Source organism: Melopsittacus undulatus, chromosome 9 (genome assembly GCF_012275295.1).
Source record: "Melopsittacus undulatus isolate bMelUnd1 chromosome 9, bMelUnd1.mat.Z, whole genome shotgun sequence".
Lineage (NCBI taxonomy): Eukaryota > Metazoa > Chordata > Aves > Psittaciformes > Psittaculidae > Melopsittacus > Melopsittacus undulatus.
Genome location: NC_047535.1, coordinates 27455809 through 27469032, shown reverse-complemented (window position 1 = coordinate 27469032; position 13224 = coordinate 27455809). Strand labels below are relative to the sequence as shown.

At 38.1% G+C, this 13224-nt stretch overlaps 1 protein-coding gene across 2 annotated transcripts in view; it reads right to left on the bottom strand.

Moving 5' to 3' along the window:
- Positions 1 to 12946, bottom strand: part of FHIT (fragile histidine triad diadenosine triphosphatase) — a 566029-nt gene extending 553083 nt beyond the window's left edge. Inside the window, exon 1 of one of the 2 annotated variants that reach the window (XM_031049259.2) lies at positions 12853 to 12946. In XM_031049259.2, coding sequence (XP_030905119.2) covers positions 12853 to 12873 — 21 coding nt within the window. In that variant the 5' untranslated portion in view covers positions 12874 to 12946. Of the gene's footprint in view, positions 1 to 12294; positions 12343 to 12852 lie in introns of those variants that run through there. The other variant, XM_005149392.4, reaches the window with a different exon arrangement.
- Between the last annotated feature and the right edge of the window lie 278 nt (positions 12947 to 13224).

The window sequence follows — 13224 nt, the reverse complement described above, 5'->3', positions numbered from 1 at the left end:
ACAAAGGTAACTACAATATACAGTAACTTTCCAAGAAATATTGCTACTTCAAAAGTAGGCACTTATGAAGTCAGCTCCAGTAACTCTTAGCTCTACAAGCAACCCCAAGAGGTCTTTTGCTGAATACCATTTTGGTTAAAGAAGTTTACTAGGCACAAATCTCAATGCTAATCAAGTCAATGCCACATGTTCTCATTTGCTTCTCTGTCATCTGGATTGATCCTCAACTGCTCTTACTAAACCAGGTGACTTCTGTGTCTATGATAACTCTCACATTTTGGGCTTTCACTGGTATTTCCAACTTAAAGATCAATTTATTTTTTATTGAGATTAATTAAGACCAATACCAATTTGAAACCATCCGTTAGAGCATTCTATCTAGGAATCAACTCTTACACCACAAGAGAAATATCCATTACAAGCTTCCTAATGACACCACAATAAATGTGCAAAAGCAGGAAAATACATCATTATAAGGTTCCCACCACAGCAAACAGGAACCCACCAAAACCAAACATTTCAATAGAGGTTTTTATGTCTAGCAAAGCTTACAAGATCTTGACTGGTACCAATGTTTATCTGTAAAGCTATAGATATTAATATGAATTAAGTTCTACATTACAATTCTGAGAAAATAAGGAAGTAATTTTAGAAGCTTTAAGTAGTATCAAAGTGTTAACACAAGCCAGATGCTGTGGATAATCATCCATTTCTAATTCTGATTATGTGCAACATCAGGCCTTATATATTACTCTCAAAGGTAAGTATTATTAATCTTCCTCTAAAGATCAATATTTCCTCTCTCTCTTTTCTCCCTTACAATTCCACTCTGAACCTGACCTAATGTAAGTTTACATTTAGACACTGATACTCAGTCTTTAATTCTGATACTCAAACTCACTGCTTGGAGATGCACCATTACAGCATACACAAGGAGATTTTGTCCCAGCTATATAAAAAAATAAAGTCTTTTATAAAAAAGGCACTCAGAATTCAAATTACATGAAAAGTGTTAATGTCACAATACTAGAAGTGACTTTTTTTTCCTGAGGAAAGCGAACAAGAGGGTAAAACTGTAATAGGAATTGTTCCAAGTAAATCAAATATGTTTAATTGTTTTGTATATTTTGTGGTATAGCACACCTGCATTTTAGGGCATACTTCAAATATCCTAAACATCCCAAGTTTTTATGCTTCAGTTGCAGCACTGGGAAAGATACATCTCACAACAGGTATAGAACACCAGAGCTATTTAACAGACTAGGACTCAAATCACAAGGAAAAGCCAACACAGAATTCTCTCTCACTGAAAACACTTAGGTAAAGTGAAATGATAGTGCCTGCTCCTAACAATGAATCAGTGGAGGGAAGCTTACAAATTATACTAATTAGTAAGACACAGGCAAGACAAATAACAGCCTCAAAGCAGTAGCAGCATCTTGGCAAAACTCCCACAAGCAGCCACATGACCAGTCCAACCCTTACCACGCTTGTGTCTTTCAAAGCCATATACCCAGCTGTCAGCTACTCACCACATAGAGTAAACCAGCCCAGCCAAATACCCAATTTACTAAAATAATTGTTTAAACTAAGAAGAAACCTACATGAACAATCTGTTACTAATATCCAAGCTTGGTTACGTCCAGACAAACTGAAGCAGCCATAGATTATATACATACTAGACTGAACTTCAGCAAGGAAGACTGGTGCTTTACAGACATGTTACTACTGAAACAGCCACAGTTTCCTAGGTGAGATTTATATCCTTCTACCCATGAAAAGAGACCCAGAACAATTTTGTAGCCTTTCATGCAACTGCAAAATATGTCCATACTTGTCATAAAATGTGCACTGTAACAGTTTTGTTGTGTTCATTCAATAAGCATGTTCAGCCTCATTCAGATTTCAACTCCTAAAGTCAGAGAAGAATGTCAGAACAGTTTTGTCACAAAAATCTCATTTAGTTCAACAGCTGAAGACTTCCCAAGTGAATGTAAGCTTTGAGAAAGGTACTCAGGTTTAAGTGAAATATCATCTGCTCTAAAAAAAAAAATCTCTTCATTGCTATGAGTTATTTAAATACGTCAACAAAAATATTTCTTACTACAATGTAATGGGGGGACTTATGCAACGGCCCTTTTTAGGAGCAAAAAGGCACCTTACAGATGCAGTCTCTTTTGTATTTAACAGGTGCCCACTTCCTTACTCATTGTCATTGGTTCTGTGACTGAAAACTGCAATTAGTTATGCTTCACTGACACACAAATCCTTCTGTGGTTCAATGTTCAACCTGAACATTAATAGGACTTAAAAATTCCAAGGGATTACACCACCACTTCTATTTTATGAAACCATTTGTGGCGAGAGACAGTCAAATACTGTGAATCATTTAAATACATTATTCTAGCTAGGAAAATGTTAGTCTGTCAAATAAATTAAGTCAAGAAACCAAAGCCAAGGCTACTGCTTAATTTGTGCAAACAGTACTTGATTTTTAAGATCTCATAAAATCTATCAAAAAATAAAATGCATTACTAATGCTGTTTTATTTTCAAATGGATCTCATATAGTTACAAATGAGCTTCACAAGAGAAATAAAATTGACAGGAAATAAACAACAAAGAAAACCAATTTTTATTAGTTCAAATGAAACTAACAGGGGCTACCAGCAGTAAAAACCCAGCTTCTTCAAATTCCAAAATGAATCTCCTCTCCTGACCTTTATAGAGCTCAAGATGCATGCATACAGAATAAACAAAATAATTTGAAAGCAAATTCACTGAGTGCACCTGACCTTTGAAGCAGCACAGATGATTTTAATCAGATTTGCACAATGCTGGTCTGTCTCAGTTTCCATGTAGGAACACACAAAGATGACAGAAGTGCTTAAGGAAGAAAAAACACCAACATTTTATCAAACTAAAAGCATATTCAATTTTTATCTTTTTTTTTTTTTTAATAGCCAACAGCCCTGAAAGTCTGATGTTCAGGAAAGACTGCTGTGAAATTCTATTCCCACAGGATCCAGCTAAAGCTGCACAATTCAGCACTACAGAGAAAAGCCCCTTTCTGCCAGTTGCTCAAGTTTCTGACAGTTAAGTTGAGCTGACACCTAAAATAATGCTAAGTTACACAAACGTTTTAAAAATTGGGCTTTGCAGGAGTGGCCAGTAGTTGCCTCCTCCACCACCACTCATACAGTCAGCCTTTCGGTTATGTTGCCATATATTTTCGGACATATATTTTCAGACATAATGAGCAAAATAAGATCAAGACTTGAGGCTTAAGTAATGTGACAAGCAGTGCTGACTATTGACAATCTCTAGTTACAAGGAATAGAAGTTCCCAGAAGTATACACAAATTAGCCTTAGCTGAGAACAGTTGACCATATATTCCTTTCTGGAAGAACAGATGTTACCAGCAAAGATGACCACTGCTTGAAATACCTAGAAATAAAAACCTCAAACAAAATCAAACCCAAAACCAAAGAAACCTTATGCTTTACACAAGCTACAAACCAGTTTACTGCAACAACATACACCTGAGGAAATGAGAATTAACATAGAGCTAAAACCCCGTTTAAATTGAGAACCTCCATCAGATTAGACCTTCCACACTGGGAGTGACAACGGGATTCTGCGCAAGTGGTAAAAATTTGCATGAGAATAAAAAGCAACAAACTGAAGAATCTTCTAAACTGCTGAAGTTGGTTGAGTAGAACAGATACTTGTTAACTTAGTATTTACCCTAAACTCTATTTGAGGGATGCAATAGGACAACACTGTTTTGTCACATAATGCACTTTAACAGCACTAGTTCAAATCACTTCTAGCCTAGTTTGGTTTAAAGCTTAATTTCCTGGAATTTACAGGGAGATGTTCAGTTTAACAAACCACTTAGAACAGCCAAAAAGGAATTATGTACATAATCTTATCTTCATAAATTTGTAACTATACACAGCTCACAAATCAATTTTACACATTGGCTGCTTCTTTGTAGAACCATCACTCACCTTGTAGTATGTATAAGCAGCACGGTGAGATAAATGTGTTTCTAGATTCAGAGTCTGGTCACCTTCTCTACACTCAGATCATCAAGAGCAAATATCATAACATTTGACATAGCTTCTGAGACAATAAGCAACAGAACAGAGTTTATAAATCATTTGAAAACAAGCACTGCTGACAGCCAACACATTAAAGTAGGATCATGAACACAACAGTTTTCCCAAACAGCAATCCACCATTTCCGTGTCACTGATTCATCATATGAATTTCTTGCAGGCCAGCCAACCTTTTTACATTATGGCAACAGCCACATTCCTCTTCTACCTGACTATTTTGGTCTTTCCTTTACTCACAGCAGATTTTACCCTAGAGTTGTCTTTTGCCACAGCTATCTGATAGCCTCATCTTTTCCTAATAAGAAGTTTAACTTATTCAGCTTATCAGGATGGTTCAGCAAAGAGCTGATCACTGTGTAGAGACACAGTCTGACAACTGAAGCATTCTGATCTTGCAAACAGTCATACAGGGCCTAGGACTTGGAAACGAACAGTAGAGAAATTCAAACTTTTGTAAGACCCGATTTCCAGACATAGAAAATCACTTAGAATGAGCTGAAAAGTTTTAAGTAAATACTGAAGTAACTTATGACTACATTATTACATTACAATTTATTAATATGAATGAGAAGTTATCACTCTGCTGTAAGGTAAATTCCAGTTTTGTTTTGTCAGGGGTAGAAGGAAGCCTACATGTACCACTAATTACTACAGCTTCCACTTCAGAAAACTCATATGGAATGCTCCTTAGTCCAGGAGAAAAGATTACAGCTCGATCACATCATTAAAGGAAAAAGAATGTCTCTATAAAAAGATGTTGAGGCACAATGCTCTGTTGCACTGCACTCTCAGGAAAAGCTCATTCAGTCAAAACCTGATCTTCATTTTTCAAGGGTTGGTTTTTTTTTCTCATTTATCAAAATTCAGAATGGAGAAACCCCAGCCTTGACCTGACTATTAGTTAAAGTTGCTTTTCTCCTTTCTCAACTACAGCTTGTACGATTTTTTCCTAACCTCCTTAAAAATCAGAATTGGCAATTACATGTATCACGATTTTCAATAGGAAACAACAAGAACAGCACCATCTGTTAAGCTGCAATGCCCATCTTAAACCAGGGCAGAGAGAAGACATCACTGGAGGCTTCACTCAGCTTCACAGAAAAGTTCTCCTAAACTGTCAGCAAAGTTTAAAGTAAGAAAATTCTCCTAGGAACACCAAGCATGTGTCACATGTATTTCAAGCAAAATGCTTTAAGAAAGTGTTTATTTCAATTATTTATTTTTTTAACTTGAATTTAAAACATACACTGTGCTGCCTCCTACATAGGTATACAAGGAAAATTTATTCAGGAAGCATATCTAAGAAAAACTGTTGATCCACAAACAGTGTAGGCCAATGAAGAACTTGTTTAACCTGTTGCTAATACACACTAATAAAATGAATTTGTGCTGAACTTCTGTACAATATTTTTATGGCAGTACTTCTGCAAACAATAATGCAACTCATCTGCTGATCCATAACAACATGGCCACATTCCAGTTTCATGCTAATACTGAATAAATCCACTTTGATGCAGAGCCTGTATGGCTCCAACTCTGCAAGTAGCATCAGCAAAGAAATTACAGCATTCAGCTTACCTCTAAAATTGACCATAGCATCCCAGTACCATTAAGAGTAAGAAGCAGCAGCCATCTTTCAACAGAGAAATCCAGTAATAGAGGACTGATCACCTAGTGCACCTTGGATTGTACTCACTGATTTAAACAAACCTGTTGCATTTATGGGAGCATTTGTGCCAACACGGCTAGTGTGAAAAGGCTGATTAGGAATTATTCCTTTCCACCTCAGCTGGGACAAGACACTGATAAAGCAGCACTCATCCTCTGAAGCAGATTCGCAGTGCAGTAGCACACTCTCAGACACCAATGTTTCCAAGCACTATTTCCTGCGTGGTAAGGCTAGAAATCTTCCATGTAAAACAACTCCCACTTCTCGCTCCATATCCTGCATAAGCTTGTATGAGCAACTGTCTGTAGGCTGTACAATGAATTGGAACAATGAATACTTCAAGTTTGTCAAGGTTGGAAACAACCTGGTTTTGTCTAGTCAATTTGCTCAGATGTCTCCATTAGTTTAAGTCACCATACAATCCAAAAACAGCTTTACAAGGATAACAAATGTGTTACAAATAGAAAAGTAAACCAGCAGCTGAGATGGGTTGCTTGATCTGGATTTCTCTGAGCTGGTTATGCTATTAAAAGTAAAATAAAGAAGAATAAGCACTGAAAGCTTCTATTAGTAAATACTACTTTTTGTTGTGGTTGAATCTTGTAAGACTGTCCTTAAAAAAATCAGTAGTGCCTACACAGCATGCAGTTGGGAAACTGAATTTCTCACTTCAAGAGTTACACAAGTATCTCTAGACAGACCATTGTATAAAGACTCCAGCACTCGCTCAGTATTTCTTACATCGACATAGCAAGAAGTCTAACAACTACAAGTGTGAGAAACCTGCTCAGCAATCAAAATTTTACACAGAAATTGTGAAGCAAAGAGCCCTTTAACAGCAGCATGCTGGGTGCATCATCCACGGACAGGTGAGTACCCGCACTCAACAGGTATTTACAGTTTATATACCTTTCTATGTTTCGCCTCCTGCCTATGCCAGCCTTCCTTTGAGAAATGATTTACATGTTCCGAAAACCGAAACCCCTCCCCTCTCAGAGGGTTTCTGGTAGTTATGGAGAGGAAGGCTCCAAATCTTCCTCACAAATCAACTTCTGAACTTTGATTCTGATGCATGCCTTTAAGCCTTGCAGTTACATAAAAACTCCTTATCTGTATACAGTTGTTCCTATCATCTTGCAGTTACATAAAATCATCTGTATACAGGTGTTCCTATCACCTTGCAGTTACATAAACTCATCTGTATACAGATGTTCCTATCACCAACCACAAACTCCTTTGGCTGGGGCTCACCCTCTGGAACCCCATGCTTACAGTCTTTCCGCTCCGCCTATAGCTTGATCATAACAAAACCTCCTGTATTTTTCTCACAAAAGCATAATTCACTCCCAGTACCAAGCTGTCTTCCTTTGAACATTTCTGCAGTGGTTTCTGCATGGACACAACCCATGCTAGCACAGCTTTGAAACTGACAGTCACTTTGACTGCCTGTATGGCTTTATCCTTCAAGATGCTACTACCACAGCAGCAACATATTTGGTCTGGCAACCACAGTCTCAGCACTATTTTCTTATCATTCCTAAGAAAGCTCTCCTTATTTGACTACTCCCATAAAAATATCTATATTAAAAGATACTGTGTGGTCTAACATCAGAGTACTACAAACTGTATCCCGAGTTCAAAATGAAAATCACAGTACAATTCTTTGCACTGTTGCATGAACATCCAATCACCACTCAATCCTTCCTGTTTTAAATCCTGCACCTACTATCCTCTTATATATGAACTGCAAAAGCTAATCCTGATTTCTGTTATGAAGTTAGAGACCAGAAACTACTTACCATCCCATACTGAAGAGTGAAACTGCTGCAATCCAACTGCCAGGCGTATTTTTCCTTTTCCAACTCTGTACTTAGCGGGACAACTTATTAAAATAAACACATCTGTACTAATTTATTTAATAAATATAAATATTTTATAATACCTACTATATAAATAATAATAGATAAAGTTTGTCATAAGCAAATGACTACTCTTACACAGGATAACTGAACCAAAAATAGTAGTTGATAACCTGAGTGCAGCAACAGGCAACTGGCACAGTATTTTGACAATGAAGATTTCAAGAAATATTAACAACACTGTAGTGAGACTGAAGTCCACGGTTGTAACCTTTTCTATTGAAATATTACACAGACTACTAGCTCTTCATTCAATTCATGCTTGTTTGTATTTTGATTTTTCAAAGATACTTGAATCTAATCACATTTTAGCCAAAACTACACATTCTCCTCAGCAAAACATCTGCCTAATCAAAAATATGACTGAAGAGACTTATAAACTTTAGATGTAGGTAAGCTCCCTTCTGACCTTCCCTCATCTCCTTATGAAATTGAATATTTTAAAGCCAAATTTGACCTGAAAAATTCTCCACAATGAATAAAATTCTGATATTCTAAAATAACATTCATCAAAACCATATAATTCTTAAATATTTAATAACCCAACATGCACTAAAAAGAAACTGAAAGCCTGAAATCATTAGGAGATGTCCCAGCACAAGAAATAAAAAGGAGATGCACATTTCTATGCAAGTGTAATTTCAAAGTCCTCTCACATCAGGATCTAAAGACTGTCAGCTTGCCTGCTCGGCTACTGTATATTAAATGAGCATGTAATGAAGGTACTGGGTTTGATTCGCTGGGATGCAAAAGATCATGACTACCTAGGAAAAAAAAATCATTAATTTTATATACAAGTAAAATATAAGGAAGCAGTAAGAATCAGGAACATCATCAAAAAGAACAAAATACAGCAGAAAACAAAAAAATCCAGCAGCACTGCACTATAGTGATCCTTTAGAAAAATAGTAACACGTGAATGCTATTTAAGAGCTATACCCAAATCCAAGCCCACTGTGAAATAGTGTACATCTTATTAGTTCAGTGAATCATTATATTATTTTTATTAACAAATTAACAACTAAAACAGAATAACTGGCAGAAGCCATCTTGAAAAATCTGGAAAAGCAAAGAGGAGCAGGAAAGTCCACTACAGCAGCTGACTTGAACAAAGAAAGCACAACAAAGGAAAATTAAGTTCAAAAGTAGCGTGAGCTGTTTTGTCTGCTCATCATGAAAACTCGCTTTTTTGAACTCTACTTGGTCTGTAACACCACTCCATATACGAGAAATAAGAGGAAAAAGAAATACTAATGACTGCAGTAAAAAGGAATCTGGTCAACAAAGCATTCCCTTAGATATGTCAGTAACATACTGCCCACACTTGTAACAACCTGATTACTGGAAGATGTGTTTCCAAAATGCTGGTTTTCCTGTATTTGAGTAATTGCTATGCTGATCAAGCTCCTCTTCAACACCACCCCAAGCTACAGTTTAACCAGACCAAGAATTAAGGATGATTCCTTAACATTCCATTTGCCTATCAAAGCAAATTCTCTGGCTGAGTATAGACAATAATTCTGTTAAAATGTTGCTAACGAATCATCTGATTACTGTCCCAGTCCTTGAAATTCAGCACAAGGATAACCACTTCTGATGGAATATCACAGCAACAGCAAAGAACAATGTTAGTAAAACTGCATATCCATGAAAGCACTCATGAAATTTGCAATGTTAACCTCCTGTACTTCACCTGAAGGCAAAGGAAACAAGAAAAATAGAAAAAAATCAACCTTCAATATATTGTGCTGTCTAGCCACAGGATTTCTTATGTCAACAATATCAGTTTTTCAGGGTGGATGGTATTTGTCATAATAGCAAAGTCAGTGCACTCAAACCCATTCTCTTTTTTACTCTGTAACCCCAGAACCTATCCATGTACCTTGCTCTGAAGGCAATCTCAGCCCTCCCACTCTGATATATCTCCCTGAAGGATCACACTCGGTTGAACCCCCATTTTATAGTATGGGATTCCTTCTCACAATCTAAGCAGTTGTTGAGCAGGTTTTTTTAACCAGAACTCTTCAATCTGTTTCTCATAAGAGCACAAGTAACACTGTCTTGAAGTTTAAGTGAGGGGAGGGGGGATTAAGTTTAATCAAGGGCTGCTGCACAAGCTTTTTCAACAGCTGGGTCACTGGCTTTTGACAGAACAAGCAAATTTTAACTGCATACTCACCAAAAAGACTGTATCAACAAAGTAAGTGATGGGTTAGTCAGAAACAGGACTAGATGCAGCTCACAAATACAACCAAACACACATGGGAATCAAGTTCAACTAATAGAAGTTTAATTTTTATTAGTAAAGCTTTCTAAAAGCTAAAATTTATGAAGCTACTTTTCATATAACCCCATTCTATTGCCACTTTGTGTGCATGATATTCTGTAATGAGATAACTTGACTTAAACTTAAAAACACTCAGAAGTGAAGGGCTTCAGGTACTATCACGTATTTATGATAATATTCAGAATTACCCTGTAGCTTCAGGGACAATCGTATTTCCCTCATGCGGACTCAACCACCCAAAGGAAGCCAGCAGGCATTTTATCGCCAAATAAACAAAATCCAGATCTGGTTAGGCCTTACTTTTATAAAAAAAGGAAAAATCCAATTACACACACATTTTAACACTGCACTCAGAAAACGTGAGTTATAAACTACAAGGATGCATAAAGAACACACTGTGCCAAACACGTCTGACGGTTTTATTTGACAAATTACTGATGTAGCAGAGAAAAACAAGAATGAACGTAATTTATTAAGACCTTCTTTAAAGCATCTCTTCCCCTACAGCTTATAGAAATAGAGTGACAAAAACATTTAGCCCTGGAAGAATAACTTAAATATAAGTGCAAAGAAACTACAGGAAGGCAAACAAGACATTTAAGCTATTATTAGAAAGAAAAAAAGGAGAAAATATGGATGATATTGGTCAAGCCAAGTTCCACTTAAAAACAATTGACCTCAATGCACGAAAATAAAGCACTGCCTATATAACACCAACTTGAATTTCAAATTATTCTACTATTAGAATTTGAGCTATAGAAGTCAACAACCATTTCCTTGCAGGCTTCAAAGATGAAAATCTGGGCCTCTGTAGTAAAACATTACTATAAACTGAAGCTGTTTATATACACATTAACTACATCCTATTCACAAATCGGTTGACAAGCTTGAAAAGTAGCAATATTTTTACCTTTTGCTGAAATTGACAGTTATAAATACATGAACTTATGTAAATAAACGTAATTGACAAAGCTAAAAACACTGGAGAAGAATTACTTGTATAAAACTGAGCAATTCTATTTACTGCAAATTCACAAAAGGATTCCTATGACAGATGACAAAATGAATATGAGAGGATTACACACTAACTACAAGGCGGCAAACCCTATGAAGTACATACAAAGTTGGAATATGCAACGCAAGTGGGTAATCCCATGTTCAACACTCAGTCATATGAGTTGACCGAAGCCTTTGTTTCCAATATCATCTCTATAACTTCCTACTGCCCCAACATGTAAAAATATTAACTTATTAGTAAAGTCAATGCAAACTGAAAACCAACAACTCAAAACTTCAAAAGCATGTTTTGAAGAGATTTAATTAGATTTAATTAGAGAAACAGAGACAGAACCACTCACATTGACTGAAACTAGCAATGTTTCTGCCCAAACATCCTGACAATGGAAAAAAACATAAGCTGAAAGAAATACAGCCACAGGTTTCATCTTAAGTGGCAGAACTGACAAGTGAACTAAACTCAGCTTTCAGCAGCACACACTGTACTATGCGAAACAGAAAAAAATCAAAGTGTGTGTGTGCAAAATTTCTTTTCAGCCCATTGAATGTAACTTTTAAAGACAGGAACAGTTCCTCTCCTGTCATTCAAAGATTTAATACTACTCAGAGTATCTAAAAATGCATTTGAAGGGAAATATGAAAGCAGGTTACGAAATCAGGGTGCCTACTATTTATTGGAGATAAGAGATATCTTGGCCTGAGGAAAAAGGCAAAGTATTTAATGCCATTTTTCCATTAGACATTTCAGGAATTCAATTTCAAACTAAGCAGCCAAGATCTTAGTACATGCTCTGGAATGTCTTATTTGAATCACCAACATTGAACAATTAATTACTCAGAAAACTGCTTACAGATTACACGTTCTGCACAATTATTCTTTGAACTGAACTTCGCATTTCCCTCTTTTTAAGAATGTTTTAACTTTTAATTACATTAAACCCCATCAAAATAATGTTAAGCCCTCAGCTGCTTTTCATCTCAAAACGGCTTTCACCTGAACACCCGAGCTCCCGCTTTCAGTTATAGCCTGGAAACAGTAACATGACCACTTTTTTAAATCTCCATCTTGATTTTACTCATTTCTTCAGTGACTACGAACCTACAAAATTCATCTGCTCCTCGGACATATGCTATCGTTACAAAAATGCAGCTACACGTGTATGGGGTTGTCCCACAGCCTACCCAGGTCCAGCTAAAACCCTTTAGGAAATAAGGGCACCAAATCAATCACGTGGACTAAGTGTGTAAAGCGCCTGAAGTGATTTTAAGTGTTACTACCTTACATGCGAATTTCAATTGCAGAGATGGGCCGGAGTCTCTGTGATCCTAACACATGCAGGTCGTTGCAACGACTGCTTTCGTTTTGCTGGCGCCCGAATGTGAATTAAATTGCTTTAAACGCACCGCATTACTGTGCGGGAAGCGGGCTCCCCACCTTTCCCACGCATCACCGGTGTGCAAGGTAACGCTGTGTGGAGGAGGCGGAAAACCACCACCGCTGGCACGCAGCGTGCCGCTTCCCGCACAGTTAAACGCAAACCCAAGGGAAGGGAAATGACCAAGCGATCCCAATGAATGAAACACGTGGGTCAGTGTGTAGTGCTCCTAGAACAGCTTTTCAACACCCAGCAGAAGGAAAAGCACGGCAACGCGGCACCACCACTATGCAGGAGAGCGCAGCAGCCCCCTGAAGCAAGACGGACGGAAGCACGCCACGTCCAGTCCCGCCCCACCCCACCCCGCTCTGCTCCGCTCCGCTCCGCAGCAGCCTCCGCCTCCTCGCTAGAAAACGAGAAAGAAAAGGAGGGCGGAAAATAACACAAAATGGAGACTTACATTCCCTCTCCTAACACGCATGCGTCGCGCCGAGGCAAAGGGATGTGGGGGGGGGCAGTCACACAAGAGGGGAAGGCCGGCTCGCCAGTTCTGCAATGGCGGCGGGGCGGGCCTGGCCTTATTCATGCCCTCCTGCTGAGGAGGCGTGCCGCAGGAGCGTGTGGCCGAGCCGCTCAGCTCCCCGGCCTTCAGCAGGGAGTGCGGGACTTGACCTTCATGCGTCAAACAGCCCCTCGGCCCGTCTCGGGTCACAGCCTTTAAGAGACAAGTCTCAGCTGATGAGGTGGGGAGGGTACGTGGGGCTCTGCTGAGGCGCTTTTAGAGCAGTGCCAGGGTTAGACTATGTACAGGGTTAATCGGCAGGGAAACACC